Raw genomic sequence first — 20238 nt, forward strand, 5'->3', positions numbered from 1 at the left:
GATTTATTGTTTGTTGCAGTTATTGCACATGCTGGAGTCAACACCTTTTTCAAGTCACAGTTTACACTTTATCGACATTCTGGACTTTGATTTCTTGCATTTTTTTACATTTTTGTTTGATTGTTCACGTTTTACTTTGTGCACATTTACTCACACATTTTTAGCGCTGCACTATTTTCTTAATATTTTGATCACCATCACTGTCGGTTGGAGTGTTAGCAGCTTTATATTGTGTTTTACTTTACAGATTAGTTTTAAGTTAGCGCAGTTTATTCACATATTTTCCACTTGAAATTTAAATGAATACCTGGCCATCCCTGCTCAACAGAAGTCGATCGTTGGATCGACTTCTGTAGATGGGAAGTTTTTCTCTCGGCGGGTGCAGATTTCAGAACACAATGTCCTAGTGGGTGGGGTTGGCAGCATAATTCCTCCATCCACTTGGTTTGTGTGGATAGAGGAATCGTTTTTTTTTTTTGTTCTTTTTGTTTTCCATGCAGCCAGCATGAAAAAAAAAAAAAAAAAAAAACTAAAAAGCGTATACAATACATCCAGAAAGTATTCACAGCACTTCACTTTTTCCACATTTTGTTATGTTACAGCCTTATATTCATTCCTTTCCTCAAAATTCTACAAAAACATTACCTCATAATGACAACAGGAAAGAAGTTTGTTTGAAATCTTTGAAAAACCTGCATTTAAATATACGTAGACGTTTGCCACGTGATAGGCGTGGTCTAAATGTGGTTTGGCGCACGAAAGCCACACGTGCATAAAAGGGCGCGTTCTGCAAAAGAACGGTTTCCAACACACTAGCTTTTCCAGGCTGAAAGGGGACACAGAGCAGCAGCTGGGTTGCGTGCGTCACTATGGGTGTATGTTACTGGCACTAATAGGTCCTGTATCTTTGGTAATTCAGTGTTGTGTGCAGTAGGCTGAATAAGCTTAGCACAAACCTTGAGTACACTTCAAAAGGTAGTACCTCAAGTATTGTCTTGCTATGAAGCAATGTCTGCCCGAAAAAGGGCTGGAGGGAGCACAGTTGGAAAAGGCACTGTGATGCCACCGTCAGGCCCTGAAGGCCCTAGTCGTGCTTCCACTGTGTCTACTCCTCCTGGTAGGCCAGAGGCAAATAGCCAAACTGAGCCATCACAGTTGTCAGGCATAGTAGCCACTCAGTGTACTTCTGCCACAGCCCATGTTATCAAGGATGATTTGGCATCGGCATTAGCCAGTCTAGAGGGTAGGATTGCTGACATGCTTGCACCACCTCATGGAGGAAAGTAGCGGGTTAGATCCCCCTCTACTGAGCCACACCCTGAATCAGTTCAGGATTGGGCAGAAAATGTGGAGAATGTGGAAGATGTAGCTGAAGATGACCCTATAGATAGTCAAGCTGAAATTTCCACTTCTGGGGAGTTCGAGTCAGAGGAATCTCTATCAGCCTCTCAATCCCAAAGATTGTTTATCCAGTCTCTTGCTGAGATGGTCCGGGCTGAGTTTAAACTCCCACCCCTGGAGTCAACTGAGAGCTCCTTTTCCTCCCTTGGCTCATTGCGCCCTCCTCAGTGTCCTCGTCTTTTCCCATGCATCCACTCTTGGAACAAGAAGTGTATAATGACTGGGATCATTCAGATAGAATGTTTGTTACTCCTAAAAGGTTTTCATTGTTGTATCCTATGGAGGATAGGTTTTCTAAGAAATGGAATATTCACTCTGTGGATGCAGCCATTTCTTCCGTTAACCAGAGTTTACCTGTCCTGTGGATAATGCCCAGGTTTTTAAAGATCCAGTGGATAAAAAGCTGGAATCTTTATTGAAAGCCTCCTTTAAGGTTGCAGGTTCTGCAGTACAACCAGCAGTAGCAGCCATAGGAGTGTGTCAGTCTTTGAAAGACCACATAAAGCAAGTGTCCAAGACAGTTCCTTCTCAAGGAGAGTCTGTGGAAGATCTGTCAGATCAACCTCGCACTTTGCCTTTTGCCGAAGATGCTCTTACGGACTCCATAAGGCAAATGTCACAGTTTGCGCTGATGACAGTGCATATGCGAGAATCCTATGGTTAAAGAGCTGGTCTGCGGAATTACAATATAAAAAATTACTGGCTAGCTTCCCCTTTAAGGGAGAACGCCTTTTTGGTGATGATCTGGATAAGTATATCCAAAAGATTTCAGGAGGGAAGGAGTATGCTGCTACCTGCAAAAAAGAAGAGCAGGCGTCCTTCCTTTAAGATCCCCAGCACACAATACCAGTGCTTCCAGTTCCAGGCAATGGCGACAGCCTCAGCCACCTGCATCCAGACCCAAGCCCTCAGGGCAAGGTCAGAATAAGCCCTGGGCCCAGAGACCAGCTAAGTCTTCCTCTAAGCCCTCTAAATGAAGGGGCGCCCCCACTCACCTGGGTGGGGGGAAGGCTCCTGCAGTTTTAAGGGGCATGGGTGGAGTTGATTCAAGACAACTGGGTTGTCTCCACCATCTCACAGGGATACAAGCTGGAATTCCGGGTGTTCCCGCATCCTCGGTTCGGAAGGACAAGTATACCAATAGATCCCCTAAAAGAAAGCGTTCTCTTTCAGGCATTGGACCAGCTGAGAGCTAAGAGGGTGATAACCAAGGTTCCAGAGAATGAAAGGTTTCGGGGTTTTTATTCAAACCTATTCGTGGTCCCCAAACCAAACGGGGATGTGAGACATTCGTTCGTTCCGCATGGAATCAATTCATTCAATCATAACTTCCCTGCAGGGAGAGGAATTCCTAGCATCCATAGACATCAAGAATGCATATCTTCATGTGCCTATATTTCAGACCCATCAAAGGTTCCTGCGTTTTGCAATTGGAAACCATCATTTTCAGTTTGTTGCCCTGCCCTTCGGGTTGGCCACAGCACCAAGAGTGTTCACAAAGATCCTGGCTCCAGTATTGGCTGTGCTAAGGTCCCGAGGGATATCAATTATAGAATATCTGGACGATCTGTTGCTAATAGATCGATCGGTGTCAGCTCCAAGCCAAAACATCCTTCAGACTGTACATTTTTTTGAAACATCTGGGATGGATACTGAACTTAGCAAAGTCAGCATTACAGCCAGTCCAGCGTCTGGAATACCTGGGGCTTCTTGTCGACACGGTGCAGGCAAAGATATTCTTGCCAGCAAGAAGGGTCTCAGACCTGAAGAATCAGGTTCAGTCTATACATCTTTGCATGACGTTACTGGGGAAGATGGTGTCCACTTGCGAGGCAATTCCCTATGCTCAATGCCACACCAGACCCTTGCAGAACATCATCCTGTCTGCGTGGATCGGAAAAATTCAGTTTTTGGACCGGTTAATATCTCTGCTACCGAGAGCACGACAGAGTCTGAATTGGTGGCTGTTGACCAGAATTCTGGAGAAGGGGAAATCCTTTCTTCCAGTAACCTGGAAGGTGGTGACTACGGACGCCAGTCTCTCCGGCTGGGGAGCGGTCCTAGAGGAAGCCTCTGTCCAGGGGAAGTGGTCTTGGGTAGAGAGTCGTCTCCTCATCAACATTTTGGAAATTCGTGCAGTCAGTCGGGTGCTGAAGTTCTGGACACCCAGACTTCGGGGTCACCCCGTCAGGGTACAATCCATCAATGCCACGGCTGTGGCTTATGTCAACCATCAAGGGGGCACAAGGAGTCTTTCAGCCCAGAAAGAGGTGGATATCATCCTGTCCTGGACGGAGAAGTTTGTGCCATGCCTGACAGCAGTATTCATTCCAGGAATAGAGAACTGGAAGGCAGATTACTTGAGCCGTCAACAGATGTCTCCGGGGGAATGGTCCTTACATCCCGAGATTTTTCAATTGAATTGCCTACGCTGGGGGGTCCCAGACATAGATCTGTTGGCATCCAGGTTCAACAACAAAATTGGAGAGATTTGTGTCCAGGACCAGGGATCCACTCGCAGTCGGAGTGGATGCTTTGGTGACTCCTTGGGAGGAGTATTCCCTGATCTATGCCTTTCTTCCGGTACAGTTGATATTGCATTTGCTGCGCAGGATCCAGCTGGAGGGGAAAACAGTAATTCTGATAGACCCGGCTTGGCCGAGGAGGATTTGTTATGCACAAATTCAGAAGTTGGCAGTGACGAGGACCTGGGTCCTTGCACTGCATCCGGACTTGCTTTCTCAAGGCCCAATATTCCACCATGCTGTACAGTCGCTAAATTTAATGGCTTGGCTATTGAAGCCTTAATCTTGAAAGAGCAGGGTGTGTCTGGCCCAGCAGTTCACACACTGATAAAATGCCAGGAAGCTAGTCTCCAGAAATATTTATTACAGGGTCTGGAAGTCCTACGTTGCCTGGTGACAGCGAGGAAATGGCATCCCCGCACATATGTCATCGGGAGAGTTCTATCCTTCCTGCAAGCAGGGGTAGATATGAAATTAGCCCTGAGCACAATTAAAGGGCAGATTTCAGCTTTATCTGTCTTTTTCCAGGAACCGATCGCTTCCCATTTCGTTGGTGCAAACCTACGTCCAGGGAATATTATGTTTGCTTCCTCCAGTGAAGCCACCATTGTGTCCTTGGGACTTAAATTTGGTGTTGGCAGTTTTGCAAAAACAGCCTTTTGAACCTCTGGGGCAGGTTCCCCTGGTTCTTTTGACCAAGAAACTGGTCTTTTTGGATTGCGATAACTTTGGCCAGAAGGGTATCGGAACTAGCAGCTCTTTCTTGTAAAGAGCCATTCTTGATATTTTATCAAGATAGGGTGATTTTTGTCCTCACCCAGATTTTTTGCCCAAGGTAGTGTCTGCCTTTCATTTGAATCAGGACATTATACTACCTTCATTTTTTCTAGATCCTCACTCCTCACAGATGAGGAATAGTTATTGCATTCCCTTGATGTAATGCGTGCACTTATATACAGGAAACAGCTCATATTCGTAAAAGGGAGAGCTTGTTTGTGCTGCCAGGAGGCCCCAGAAAGGGATTGGCAGCATCTAAACCTATGATTTCCTGTTGGATTCGCCAGGTTATTACCCAGGCGTATGGTTTAGTAGGAAAGGTTCCACCTTTTCCTGTAAAGGCACATTCTACCAGAGGAGTAGATGCCTCTTGGGCACATCTCCATCAGGCCTCTATGGCTCAGATTTGCAAGGCTGTGACTTGGTCGTCAGTGCATACGTTCACTCATTTCTATAGAGTGGATGTTGGGACCCAGGAGGAGTCTGCTTTTGGCCACAGTGTACTGCAGGCAGCGGTGTAATCCTTCTGTTAAGGGTCAGATGGCGGTATTGTTTTGGTGTCCCCCTCCCCTCAGATGCATTGCTTTGGGACGTCCCATATGTTAGGATTATGGCTCTGTGTCCCGTGATGTACGAAAAGAAAAATTGATTTTTAATACAGATTTACCTGTAAAATCCATTTCTTGAAGTACATCACGGGACACAGAGGTCCCTCCGCTCTTCTATAGGGTATTTTATGGCTTGCTACAAAACTGAGGTACTTCCTGTGTGGGAAGGGTTATATAGGGGGTAATCAATTCTGATTGGTTGCCAGTGTCTTTCACCTATAGGTGGCCTATATAACCATATTTTAGGATTATGGCTGTGGCTGACTATGGCTATGTGTCCCGTGATATACTTCAAGAAATGGATTTTACAGGTAAGTTATTAAAAATCAATTTTTCATCAGACCAGACCATTTTTGTTTCACATGGTCTCAGAGTTATCCAGGTGCCTTTTGGCAAATGACAGGCAGGCTGTCATGAATCTTTTTACTGAGGAGTGGCTTCCGTCTGGCCACTCTACTATACAGGCTGGATTGGTAGAGTGCTGCAGAGATGGATGTTCTTTTGGAAGGTTCTCCTCTCTCCACAGAGAAACGCAGGGCCTCTGTCAGAGTGACAATAAGGTTCTTGGTCACCTCCCTGACTAAGGCCCTTCTCCCCCGATCTCTCAGTTTGGCTGGGCAGCCCACTCTAGGATGAGTCCTGGTGGTTCCAAACTTCTTCTATTTGCGGATGATGAAGGCCACTGTGCTCATTGGAACCTTCAATGCTGCAGACATTTTTCTGTACCCTTCCCCAGATCTGTCTCTCAATACAATCCTGTCCAGAGGGCTACAGACAATCTCTTGGATTTCATGGCTTGGTTTGTGCTCTGACATGCACTGTTATATGTGGGACCTTTTATAAACAGGTGTGTGCCTTTCCAAATCATGTCCAATCAACTGAGCTTACCACAGGTGGACTCAAATCAAGTTGCTGAAACATCTAAAGGATGATCAGAGAAAACAGGATGCAAAGGCTGTGAATACTTATGTACATGGGATTTTTTTCATTTTTTATTTTTAATCAATTTGCAAAGATTTCAAACAAACTTCTTTATGTTGTCATTATGGGGTATTGTATGTAGAAATTTTAGGAAAATAATGAATTTAATCCATTTTAGAATAAGGCTGTAAAATAACAAAATGTGGAAAAAGTGAAGTGCTGTGAATACTTTTCGGATGCACTGTAGCTAAAGTCAAAGTAACTTGACTTAAAGTGATTATAAACCCTCACTTTGTAAAACAGCCCATTCAGTTAAAAATAGAAATGAAAGGCAAAATATTTGTGTATAGATATAAAAATAAATTAATAAAATAAGCACTTTTTTTCTCCTTTTTTATGAATAATTATATTTACTGTTCTCAGTTGCATAAGAGCTGGGGAAGACTAAACATCAGCACACTAATCTTCCCAATGAATGGCCTGACAAGCCTGATCATTGGATTAAAAATAATTTGTATTTGTGGCGCGCTTCAGAAGTGAAAATACAAGTGCCTTATAAACTATTGTGAATCTGTGTATAATCCTTGAATAAAACTGTGTTCTTATTTAGCTGAAAAATAGTGGGTCACTTAAAATTATACCGTGATTACATATAATACAAAATATAAATAAATAATTAAATGGTTCCAATATGTCTCTATATATATCAAAAAGTGCTGGGTGCTTATGTTCCAAATAAAATGAATAACTATCCAATTGACTCAATATAAATATTTCTTCAAAATCAATCAAAGGTGCTCTGTGCTTTCTTCAATAAAAATTAATACAATACTGTGTTTCATAATGTACAAAAGGGGTGCAGCGCTACAGTAGAAAGTATAAACTCAGACTGTATAATTGTGAAAAAGTCCTGACTGAACAATTAAATCACAAATACTGTGCAAGCTTAAAATAAAGAAGAGTCCTTTAAATGTCACAAATCCAAGCCATAAGATCAAGGAAAACCCGTGCTGTAAAGGATGAAACAGATGCACCTCTTCATAAGTGACTCCATCACCAGAGTGTGTGCTAGCCTCTCACCTCAATTCTCAGACCTCTAGGGTCATAACGCAGTGTGTTTTCAAACACCTGATGGGCTCCCAATCTGCTCAGCTTTGCCTCCAACCTCCAACCTCAGACCGATCATAGAGTAAGAGATTCCATCATAGAGGGGGGGACAAAAGGACATCTAGTGCTCTCCGTATATATAACAGTTTATTAAATAATAAAAGATATTGCACTTACAAGCATGGCACTATCCTAGTGCAAAACGAACAGCATAAGTGTATAACAGCACAGCCAGCTGGCCGCTCGGTGTGCGATCCCTTCGGAGCGGGGGAGGAGCTGTGACGTCACCCGCGACGCTCCGAAGGGATCGCACACCGAGCGGCCAGCTGGCTGTGCTGTTATACACTTATGCTGTTCGTTTTGCACTAGGATAGTGCCATGCTTGTAAGTGCAATATCTTTTATTATTTAATAAACTGTTATATATACGGAGAGCACTAGATGTCCTTTTGTCCCCCCCTCTATGATGGAATCTCTTACTCTATGATCGGTCTGAGGTTGTAGGTTGGAGGCAAAGCTGAGCAGATTATGAGCCCATCAGGTGTTTGAAAACACACTGCGTTATGACCCTAGAGGTCTGAGAATTGAGGTGAGAGGCTAGCACACACTCTGGTGATGGAGTCACTTATGAAGAGGTGCATCTGTTTCATCCTTTACAGCACGGGTTTTCCTTGATCTTATGGCTTGGATTTGTGACATTTAAAGGACTCTTCTTTATTTTAAGCTTGCACAGTATTTGTGATTTAATTGTTCAGTCAGGACTTTTTCACAATTATACAGTCTGAGTTTATACTTTCTACTGTAGCGCTGCACCCCTTTTGTATTTTATGTTTCATCTGGGTTTTGATAGATTTGACCTTTACCGGTGTTCAGCAGCTTTTATTCCATTTTGCTGATTGTAGCGCTGAATGAGTTTTCTTTTTATATGTGTTTCATAATGTCCATATACATAAATCCAAACGGTAAGGTGCAATACTATTCAATATCTTCAAAAGTGCTCTCATGCAAAGGAAAAGTGTTGTGACTTTCTACTTCCACCAGGTGTCACATCTAGGTGCTCTGGACTCTCACCTTAATGAGGTGTATATTGCGCCTATTATATACAACTTGGTCTCCGAATCGATAGTTGAGGGTTTTTTTAAAACGTTCCGAGCGTTCCGAACGTTCCGAGCCGCCAGATTACCGGAAGTGACGTTGGAGATCGGAGCGAAGCGCTCCCAACGCTGTATTTGTATTATCTTGGCATACAAAATACCTGCTAAATGTAAGTGCAACTCTATTTTTTTAACAATAAACTGGTTTGATATACTACACCATGATGCCCCTTTGTGCTTACTGAGCCCGAGGTATGATAAGAAGTCAAGGACGCTAGAAAGCATATAACCCCCCAGACACGGACAAGACAGGAAACACCCGTGGTCATAACAGGACATCGGAACGTTTTAAAAAAACCCTCAACTATCGATTCGGAGACCAAGTTGTATATAATAGGCGCAATATACACCTCATTAAGGTGAGAGTCCAGAGCACCTAGATGTGACACCTGGTGGAAGTAGAAAGTCACAACACTTTTCCTTTGCATGAGAGCACTTTTGAAGATATTGAATAGTATTGCACCTTACCGTTTGGATTTATGTATATGGACATTATGAAACACAGTATTGTATTAATTTTTATTGAAGAAAGCACAGAGCACCTTTGATTGATTTTGAAGAAATATTTATATTGAGTCAATTGGATAGTTATTCATTTTATTTGGAACATAAGCACCCAGCACTTTTTGATATATATAGAGACATATTGGAACCATTTAATTATTTATATTTTGTATTATATGTAATCATGGTATAATTTTAAGTGACCCACTATTTTTCAGCTAAATAAGAACACAGTTTTATTCAAGGATTATACACAGATTCACAATAGTTTATAAGGCACTTGTATTTTCACTTCTGAAGCGCGCCACAAATACAAATTATTTTTACCTATATAAACTGGTTTCTGGTACCAGCACCGTGGGGCTGCAGTAAGAAGGAAAATATACACCACCTCAGATAGCGCAGGAACCACCCATACATTTTATGATCATTGGATTAGCTTCCAGCACAGCCAGAAAACTGAACATGGTGTGTTCTCCTGCCTTGTGTGGTCAATTTTTAAAAGGAAAGCAGAGGGACTGGCAGAAACACCAGGGATTTCACATAAATATAAAGAGAACAGAATAATTTTTCATACAAGTACATGGTACAGCAGCCACATATCAGTAATAGGAATTGTTGGGTTTAAATATTTAACTGCTTGCCGACCACCCGCTGCATATAATGAAGAGAGATAACACCACTCAGGCTAGTCAAAGTCCACGATTCAAGGTGGGTGCTGAACCTCGGCTCGCCACCAAGAGAAGCATAACAGAAGAAAATGGTCGCACACCACTGTGGAATCCAATGAAGAAAAGTTCTTTATTCACATAAGTGGTACAAGGTACAGCAGGGTAGGACGGGAGATGCGTTTCACATCACTGCTATGTGCTTGTTCACTAAGAAGTAGTGAACAAGCATGTAGCAGTCGTGTGAAATGCGTCTACCGTCCCACCCTGCTGTACCTTGTACCACTTATGTGAATAATCGGATTTTTGTAAGATCTTACCGTAAAATCCTTTTCTCTTAAGCTCATTGACAGACGTAGTCTTCTTGATTCACAAGAACTGGGTTATGTTGTCTCCGCAGGAGTAGGACTAGGCAGAAAGAAAAAACGTTCTGGCTCCACCCTAGGGGCAGTCCCAGAGGGTATATCCTCCCTCTCTCTGCTACAAGGCATCAGTTCTGTCACAAAGCAGCAACAGAGAATTTAACCCAACCCAACTCAATGATAGAGGGGCGGGTACTACGTCTGTCAATGAGCTAAGAGAAAAGGATTTTACGGTAAGATCTTACAAAAATCCGATTTTCTCTGTCGCTCATTGACAGACGTAGTCTTCTTGATTCACAAGAACTGGGACATCCAGAAGCAGTGCCACAAATGAGGGGTGGGATTGACAGAAATCAAAATCCAATCTAGAAGGCCCAACCGGAGCCAACCAGAAGTATCAAAGGACTCATCGAGTAAACAGATGAGACCTACCCCACAAATCCTCGAGGTAGACCAACAGTCTCCTCAAACAGTGGCCTGCAGGAACCTTGCGGCCAGAAGAGGCATCCGACGATGCCATCACACAAACCTTATACAATATTATAAAGGTATGAACCGACGACTAAACAGTCGCCTTGAAAACCTGAACCACTGACGCCTGATGGCGGAAGGTCCAGGAAACTCTAAGCGCCCGAGTAGAATGCGCCTTAACAGGAAACGGGGGATCCCGACCCTTAGATAAAATAAGCCTATACCACCGTCTGTCTGATCCATCTAAAGATGGTCGCAGCAGAACAGGCAACCCCTTCTTAGGGTCATCCGTGATCACAAACAGTGAATCCGTCTTACAAATTGAATCCGTAGTATTCAAATATATCCTGATCGCCCGAACTACATCCAAGGAATGCAATGCGAATTCTCGAGGATGACTGGGCTTAGGACATGGGGAAGACAATACAATGTCCTCACTCAAAATGAAACTTTGAAACCACCTTCCTAAAAAATATTTTTTCTAAAAAAAAAAATCTTGCCAGGACCAGAGATCCCAGCAAGGAACTTAGGTCCTTACTCCTGACTAGACAGAAAAAAACTGATGCCTTGTAGCAGAGAGAGGGAGGATATACCCTCTGGGACTGCCCCTAGGGTGGAGCCAGAACGTTTTTTCTTTCTGCCTAGTCCTACTCCTGCGGAGACAACATAACCCAGTTCTTGTGAATCAAGAAGACTACGTCTGTCAATGAGCGACAGAGAAAAAGAACTTTTCTTCATTGGATTCCGTGGTGGTGTGCGGCTATTTTCTTCTTACCCGCTGCATATATACTGCGGGCAGGCTGGCTCAGCTGGGCGAATCGCCATTCTTGCGCGCGCCCCTATTTGCCAGAGGGAAGCGGATTCACGGGGCCGACGGCCGCAATTGCGGCCGGGTACCCGCAATCGCTCCCTGTTCTCTCAGGAATCCATACAGAACGCCTGTGTTCCTCCTATTTAGGAACACAGGTCTCTGTGTTGATTCCACAAGCCCATCCTCCTCACAGTTAGAAAACACCCCCTAGGCATGCATTTAACCCTTTAATCTCCCCTGGGTTAAACCCTTCCCTGCCAATGTCATTATTACAGTAACCGTGCATATTTTTAGCACTGATTACAGTAGTAATGTCACTGTTTCCCCCCCAAAAATGTCAGTTAGGGGTCCGACACAATGTCGCAGTCCCGCTAAAAATTGCTGATCGCCGCCATTACTAGGGAAAAAAATAAAAATTACATAAATCTTTCCCCTAGTTTGTAGACGCAATAATTTTTGTGCAAACCAATCAAAATACGCTTATTGAGATTTTTTTACCAAAAATATGTGGCAGAATACAAACTGGCCTAAAAGAATGAAAAAAATTAGATTTATACATTTTTTTTTTCTAGGGAATGTTATATAGCAGAAAGTGAAAAATATTGTTTTTTTTTCTTCTCGAATTGTCGCTTTTTTTTGTTTATTGCGCAAAAAAAAAAAAAAAAAAAAAAAAAAAATCGCACAGGTGATCAAAATACCACCAAAAGAAAGCTGTATTTTTGTGCGAAAAAAAGGACATTAATTTTATTTGGGTACAGCGTTGCACAATCGTGCAATGGTGCATTAAAGTAACGCAGTGCCGAATTCCTCAAAAAAAAATGTAAAAATCAAAATTTTTTAACATTTTAGGCCAATTTGTTTTCTGCTACATGTTTAGTAAAAAATCGCAAAAAGCGTATTTTGATTGGTTTGCGCAAAAGTTATTGCGTTTACTAACTAAGGGAAAGATTTTTGTCATTTTTATTGTTTTTTTTTTAAATGAGTAATGGCGGCGATCTGCGATTTTTTTTGCGGGACTGCGACATTGTGGCGGACAGATCGGACCCTTGACTGACATTTTTGACACTTTTGGGGTTACCAGTGACATTACTACAGTAATCAGTGCTATACATATGCACTGTTACTGTAAAAATGACACTGGCAGTGAAGGGGTTAACTTTATTTGAGAGGGAGGGGTTATGTGTGTCCTAGGGGCGTGTTTCTTACTGTGATTGGCTGTGGCTAGTGGTGTAACAGCACAGATCAACGGTCCTACATAGCAGGACCGAATGATCTGTGCTGTTATACAGGGGAGAATGACAGGCGGTTTGTTTACATTAGCCGCCTGCCTTTTTCCCTCTGTAACTGACGATCGTCGTGAGTGACCGGCGGACATCGGGTCCGCCGGTCACTCGCGCGGGGGGGGGGGGGGGTGTCTGTGACTGAGCGGGAGCGCGGCACGCACTCGCTCCCTGGACCCTCACAGGCTAGTGAGGGGCTGACGTAAATCGTCGTTAGGCAGTCGGCAAGTGGTTAAGGGGGAAAATCTTCCGGTCCAGAAGTGGTTAAGGATGTTTTTTAATGATAAGAAGGTGGAATGCAAAGTTTTTACCTCCCTTATCCTTGACTGCCAAACATGAATAAATTCAGGAGAGGTGGCATTAACCAAGCTGGCATTCTGGGTCCACTCTGGGCATCTCCACCGTGGGAGGGACAGCATGGCGAGGGATGGTGTTAGGAAGGCAAAAGTTCCTCCTTGTAAGATGGGAAGTCTGCAGAGGAAAAGTTGGAGAAAGAAAGTATTAACCATAGCTTACCAGAGGTGGAAGAGGGTGACATGCCCAACTTCCTTCTTAGAAGTGCTAATTGTTTGGCTGTTTTTTTAATTCCAATTAGAATTGGTCAGTACCTGGCCTGGTTCATTTATACAATCAGTGCAGTAAGAAGAACATATTCTTGTTCCAGGTCTGCGTCTTAGAAACAATTGAAGCCATTAGATTAGTATAAAGGCTAAAACAAAACAGAATGGAAGGCGCACGCACCTAGTGCATTACCAAAAACATTTATTGAATAGTAAAATCAATAAAAAGTGGGTACTCACAAAGTAGCAACTATCAATGAGCCATAAAACCACACAATGTTGAGACACATGCCATATCACATCAAGGGATACAAGCTGACGCGTTTTAGGGGCACACCCCCTTCCTCAGAGCTAAGCTCAGAGGTAGCTTAGCTCTGAGGAAGGGGGTGCACACCCGAAACGCATCAGCTTGTACCACTTGATGTGACACTGCACGTGTGTCCCTACTGCTCAACATTGTGTGGTTTTATGGCTCATTGATAGTTGCTACTTTGTGAGTACCCACTTTTTATTGATTTTACTATTCAATAAATGTTTTGGTAATGCACTAGATGCGTGCGCCTTCCATTCCGTTTTGTTTTAGTATTTATCAGATTACCCCATCTGAGGAGGGCAGCACTCGTCTAGTCCTGGAATATTTTGTCCGTGTTGTTTTTTTTACCACAGAAGACCTCCTAGCGCTGGAAGCATTTGTTTGCCTATTAAGTGTAAAAGCTACATTACAGCAAGCCTACACCTCTATCCAGATACAGGAAATCACAAAAGTGAGTACACCCCTCACATTTCTGTAAATATTTTATTATATCCTTTCATGTGAAAACACTGAAGAAATGACACGTTGCTACAATGTAAAGTAGTGAGTGTACAGCTTGTATAACAGTGTACATTTGCTGTCCTCTCAAAATAACTCAACACACAGTCATTAATGTGTAAACCACTGGCAACAGTGAGCCGCTGGCAATCTGTGATTGAACAGTGAAAGGAGAAGCAGCAGACTGATGAGCTCATCTCTATCACTTTACTCTCTCCTCCTGTCAGCAAGCTCCTTGCACTAATGATTGGTTCCTTGTGCATTTCCCCTCCCCCCTCCCAGTCTGCTGTACAGGGACTGGCAGAGGATGATACAAGACCACACATTTAGGTACTTGCACTATATTTTAAAATACATAAAATGCTGTGACCTGTTTGATTTGACTTCACTCAAGGTAGAGATGAAAGCATATATACTTGTGTCCCAGAACATGGGGTGCAGGCCCTTCCCAATACCAATCCAGGGGGTTGGTGAATGGAAATGGGAAAGGATCGCCTCTTCCCATGTTCTGGGACACAGGGATTGGCTTTCACCTCTACTTTGAGTGGCGCCAAAAGCAATCAAACAGGTTACAGTCAGTGTTGATGGGGAATCCCTCCCGCTAAGCTATTTTGTTGGCTGGCACTAATCGCATGCCGAAAATCCGACATGCTGATTCGACTTTCTTTCGACTTGGGTACATTCAGCCTGCCCATAGATTGTTCAAATCTCTGCCGGTCCCTCCTGTACCAGCTGAGATTCGAACTGTCTATGGCTGGCTTAAGTCGGTTTTTCAAAAGCTGCGATTCTCTTTCCTGAAAGGGGTCTATAGCCTGCCTCAATGGCAGGATCACCAGATGAAAAAAGAAGAAAGCCTAAAAAAAAAAAAAAAAAAATGAATGCAGCCATCACAGTTTAGAATTGGTAAGCTGCAATTTAATAAATGTTTGCTTTTGGGGTTATCACTGCTTTAACTGCAGCAGAAAATATTAAGACTGAGTGGACAGGAATACAAATTCTTTGTCAGGTTAAACAGCTTCCTTCATCAATGTATTTAGCGGTTTGCCTGGAATTCAGCTTAAAATTTGATGAGTAGTGTTTGCATAATGTATGCGTGTAAGTTATAAAACATAGGCAACAAAACGTAGCATTGTGTAGATGTGAGCCTGTGACATTTCACTAGATCAGCCATCCAAATCAGGAAAATCATCCATGGGAGTGATGAAAAGTGTAAAATTCAACATGACATGGTGTAAATACATTTTACAATGATGGGGTGGATGGATGTTTTAACCCTTAAAAAGACTGCAGCACCGTGCTGCAACCATGTGCCTTTCATGTGGTTGCAGGGCAGTTGCAGCGCAGCCTTATTAATTTAAATAGTGTATCATTTTTGCCATGCTCGTGGCATATACACCACCACTTCCAGCTGCTGTGTTAGGTAAAGTGGGATGTCAGCCTAACTGCATAAAAGCAAGTAAAAACGAGGCCAAATCCCAGCACTTTTCAATATATATATTTTGCAGCTGACCAATTCTTAGATGCGGTGGCTGCATTAGTTCCTTTTTTTTAGGTTTTTACACTTATTTTCATCTGGTGATCTGGTCAGTAGACATGTGTGACATTCCAAATCGAAGAAGGTTGCTGGAACTGCTTAAAAAGTGTTAGCTGGAGTTCCGTTTTAATTTGTTAGTCAATTCCATCTACTTTAAATCTGCTAATCTAAAGCTGGGTATAAATGCAATTTTTTTTTTTTTTTTTTTTTCAAATGAACCAGCAGATTAAATGAAAAAACAAAAACAAACCTGTTAGATCACCACACAAGCAATGTGGATGCAGAAATCTCCCCTGCTGCACTATTGTTTTCCGACAGCGGGACCCCCCCATCAAAATACACAGATCAGAGCTACAGCCACTGATCAAATGCGGATTTCTAGCTTAAGGCCCCTTTCACACTATTCGTCCGTCGGACGGACTCCGTTTATCTCAGCGGGGGATCGATCCACCGATCCCCTGCTGAGCAGGAGAACGACAGCTGTTCTCCGCCCTGTGTGCGGAGATACAGCTATCAGCTCCCCATACATCTCTATGGGGGAATTGGATGGGAACGGACCGGCGGTCCGTTCTCATCCGTTCCGATCCGCTGGACGGATGGAAAATAGGGTTTCCATCCGCCCAGATTTGACAGATCGGATCGGATGTCAGCGGACATGTCTCCGCTGACATCCGATGCCCCATAGGGATGCATGGGGGGACCGTTCAGATCCGCTAAAAAAACGTACAGGCGGATCTGAACAGTCCGCATGTGTGATAGAGCCCTAACACTATCCTCTTCCCATATCGACAATGCTGCTGTCCTAAGGTGTCTCCATTGCTCCCCCATCCGGACTGGAGGCACCCTAAGGCAGGAAGTGTGTTACTGGTCAGATTCACCAGGTTAAAAGAAAGAAAAAAAAGGCCAAAAAAAGAAAAGGGGGGGGAAAAATCAAGCTGCCACTACATCTAAGGATTGGTAAACTTGAATATATTACATTGTTGCTTTGGGTGTAATACCAATTTAAGAGGAACCAATCACAGTTTTTCAGCTTCTGAGTGTGCACAGCAACATAAGGCTATGTGAAGTCATCTGTGTGGGAGGCTGGCCCCACCCACCTGCCTTGGCCTACATCAGTGGCGGCCCATCCATTGGGGGCGTAGGGGCGCCCCCCCATCCATGCGCCTGGCCCCCAATCTACATGCAGGGCGGACTTATAGATTCCAATTTTTTTTTTTTTACGTACGTGATTGGAGCCAGAGGCTCTAATAGGCTTAAAAAAAGGGTGGGCTCAGGGCGCAGAACACTGCGCCCTGAGCCCACCCAGTTGTGGGACAATAGCGAATGAATATTCATTATTGTCACACATATCCTCCTCCTGGTCAATCAGGAAGCGGGTCCTGAGAATAAAGCATACTTATTATACTCCTATATAACCTAAGGGGTTAATCCTCTGCATTCTGTAAAAAGGCTGTATGCGCAAATCCTCTCCTTCTTGCATTGTCCCCATAACATGTCCGTATAAGACAGTAACTGGAGTCAGGCTGCACATGCTCAGTTTGGTGTGTATTGCATGAGTTTTTTTTTTTTTTTGGACGAGTGCATGTGATCAGCACAGGGCCAATTAGCACTGTCCAGACAGAGGGTCGTGTATATGCCACGAGCATGGCAAAAATGATACACTATTTAAATTAATAAGAATGCGCTGCAACTGCCCTGCAACCACATGAAAGGCACATGGTTGCAATCAAACATGGTAAAAAGTATTTCCTCTCTGATGATACTCAAGTTGTCTTAGCACACATTACTAGATAACATTTGATAGCCGTCATTCTCAAAGAACAATACATCAAATAAACTTCCTCTGATTGTCACATTACCTGACCCCAAACAGAACCTGCAGGAGGGTGCAAATCCCAGAGACAAAGAAGATGGTGCTGATCAAGTTACTCTGAGTCAGCGGGTCATGGGTCAAGCACAGGTCTTTTGACAAGATTAGGGGGATGGCGATAATACCCCCCAGTGCTGTCAGGTAGTGCTGGAAGAAGAAAAAAAGGACAGATTAGAAAAAAAAAGGCTTAAAGTGGAAGAAAGACCGAACTCTACCTATTACTAAAAATGTTCGCTCCCCCCCCAACCTACCTATCCTGCCTAACCTCTATAAAAAAAAAAAAGATCTGTGTACTTATGTATTATCAATCAATATGATATCAAGTATCAATCAAAATAGGTAAGTACACATAGCTTTTTTATGTGCGTTGGGCAGGATAAATTTGGGGGGGGGGGGGGGGGGGGGGAGTGTTACATATTTAAGAAAAGTTATAGTTTTCTTGCTGGCTCCTGTATGAACTGGCCCTAGTATGTGTACAGTATGCATGAATGTGAGTTAGGGACCTTAGATTGTAAGCTCCTTGAGGGCAGGAATTCATCTGAATGTACAATATATATTTATTTATTTCAGGTACTTGTATAGCACTGTCAATTTACGCAGCGCTTTTACATATACATTGCACATTCACATCAGTCCCTGCCCTCAAGGAGCTTACAATCTAAGGTCCCTAACTCACATTCATACATACATAGTAGGGCCAATTTTATACAGGATCCAATTAACTTACAAGCATGTCTTTGGAGTGTGGGAGGAAACCGGAGTTCCCGGAGGAAACCCACGCAGGCACAGGGAGAACATGCAAACTCCAGGCAGGTAGTGTCGTGGTTGGGATTCAAACCAGCGACCCTCTTTGCTGCTAGGTGAATGTGCTAACCACTACACCACTGTGCCGCCCATAAAAAATATATTGTACGTAAAGCACTGCATAAATTGACAGCAATGAAAAAGTACCTGTATCAAATAAATAAATACATTTTTAAGTGTATTTCTACCTTTGCAGTCATTTGAGAAACATCCACTATATGCTCCTCTTCACACAGCATACCAACAAATAATTTAACAAATTATTGCTCACCTTCGAGAAGGGTTACACAGAGAAATCTATAGGCAGCTTATAATGTTCAGAAGTTTAGGGACAGATTTTGGAATAGATGTGTTCAAAAGTGCATTAACATAAAATATTCCACCGAAGGTTTAAGATCTTTAACCCTTTGTTAGAACAGGCAATGTGCACATCTAATTTTTAACTAATAATGAGATCTGCCAGCACAGTACAAACTGGGTTAAATATGGTAAACATCCCAAGCCTCTTACTCAACAATACATAGAGAGAAAGCCAGGTAAGGCCTTTTCAGCTAGTAAAAATGTGAGCAGTAATTTTTTATTTTTTTTTATTTTAAGTAATGCCTTATGAATGGGAACATGTGGCTGCAAAAAAATGGAAATACACTGTAAGGTGGTTGTAGCCTTATTAGTGCACCTTCACAGACACAGTTAAATACCGTCTCTGATATTTCTCTAATGTACGGTTTGCAGTTAGCATTTGGAAGTCTGCTACCCCCTTCTTCTCGGTTCAAGCAGTACTAATATACAAATGTTTAGTAAATTTGTAAAGCAAAAAATATCTGGGTAAAACACACAGACACAAGGTAATAAAACTGAGAAGGTCAGATAGGGATAGAAAAAAAAAAAAAAAAAATATCTGACTAAAGCTCACCATACACATTTGAGATTTCGGCCGAAATCCATTTGGAAGCGGGGAAGCCGATCCACGGGACCACAACTTCCGCCGGGCACCCACGATCGCTCCCCTCAGAGAGAACGACGGTCTGCTGTTGTAAACACAGCAGACTGTTGTTTTCTCTGGAATGAACACCGAGAGCCTGTGATCCTCCATTTTTGGATCACAGATCTCTGTGTCGTATCCACAAGTCCCTCCCCTATACAGTTAGAAAACACTTCCCTAGGCTCACACTTAACCCTTTGATCACCCCTGGGTTAACCCCTTCCCAGCCAGTGTCATTATTACAGTAACCGTGCAGATTTTTAGTAATGTCGCTAGTCCCCCCAAAAGTGTAAAAAATGTCAGTTAGGTGTCCGATCTGTCGGCCGCAAGGTAGCAGTCCCACTAAAAAACGCAGATCGCCGCCATTACTAGTAAAAAAATAAATAAAAATGACAAATCTTTCCCCTAATTTGTAGACACAATACATTTTGCGCAACTCAATCTAAATACGTTTATTTAGATTTTTTTTTTTTACCAAAAATATGTGGCAGAATACAAATTGACCTAAAATGATTTAAAAAATTAGATTTTTATTTATTTATTTTTTACTGGGAATGTTATATAGCAGAATGTGAAAAAAAATTTCTTTTCAGAATTGTCACTTTTATAGCGCAAAAAAAAAAAAAATTGCACAGGTGATCAAATACCACCAAAAGAAAGCGCTATTTGTGGGGAAAAAAGGACATCAATTTTATTTGGGTACAGAGTCGCATGACCGAGCAATTGTCAAAGTAATGCAGTGCCAAATCGCAAAAAATAGTCTGTCATTAAGGGGGTAAAACCTTCCGGTCCAGAAGTGGTGAAAATAGAAATGAAAGGCACATTGTTTGTATATATATACATATATCTGCATTAAGGGCTTAGAGAGGTAGGGGTGGAGACTGCAGGGGGCGTGTCAGCAGGAGACAGAGGTACAGAAGGACACTAATCTTCCCAGTGATTAGCTGTGCAGGGGGGGGGGGGGCGTGCAAGCACAAGTCAAACCATTTGATTACAGGCAGGCGGTGCCCCCAAGTAGAATGCAAAGAAGAAAGCTGACCACGCTGTGATGGATGTGCTTCCATACCCAGGTGTGGTCAGTTTTAAATA

The 20238-nt window shown here is 42.9% G+C and overlaps 1 protein-coding gene across 1 annotated transcript in view; it reads right to left on the minus strand.

The window, feature by feature from the left end:
* Window positions 1-20238, minus strand: part of LOC309553952 (solute carrier family 23 member 1-like) — a 77320-nt gene that overhangs the window by 41796 nt on the left and 15286 nt on the right. Inside the window, exons 3-4 of the mRNA XM_082255460.1 lie at window positions 17353-17510; window positions 12900-13059 (exon numbers count right to left, since the gene is read on the minus strand). Of these exons, the coding sequence (XP_082111586.1) occupies window positions 12900-13059; window positions 17353-17510 (318 nt within the window). The remainder of the gene's footprint in view (window positions 1-12899; window positions 13060-17352; window positions 17511-20238) is intronic.

The sequence above is a fragment of the Pelophylax lessonae genome (assembly GCF_965119305.1).
Source record: "Pelophylax lessonae genome assembly, chromosome: 4".
In the NCBI taxonomy this organism is placed as follows: Eukaryota; Metazoa; Chordata; class Amphibia; order Anura; family Ranidae; genus Pelophylax; species Pelophylax lessonae.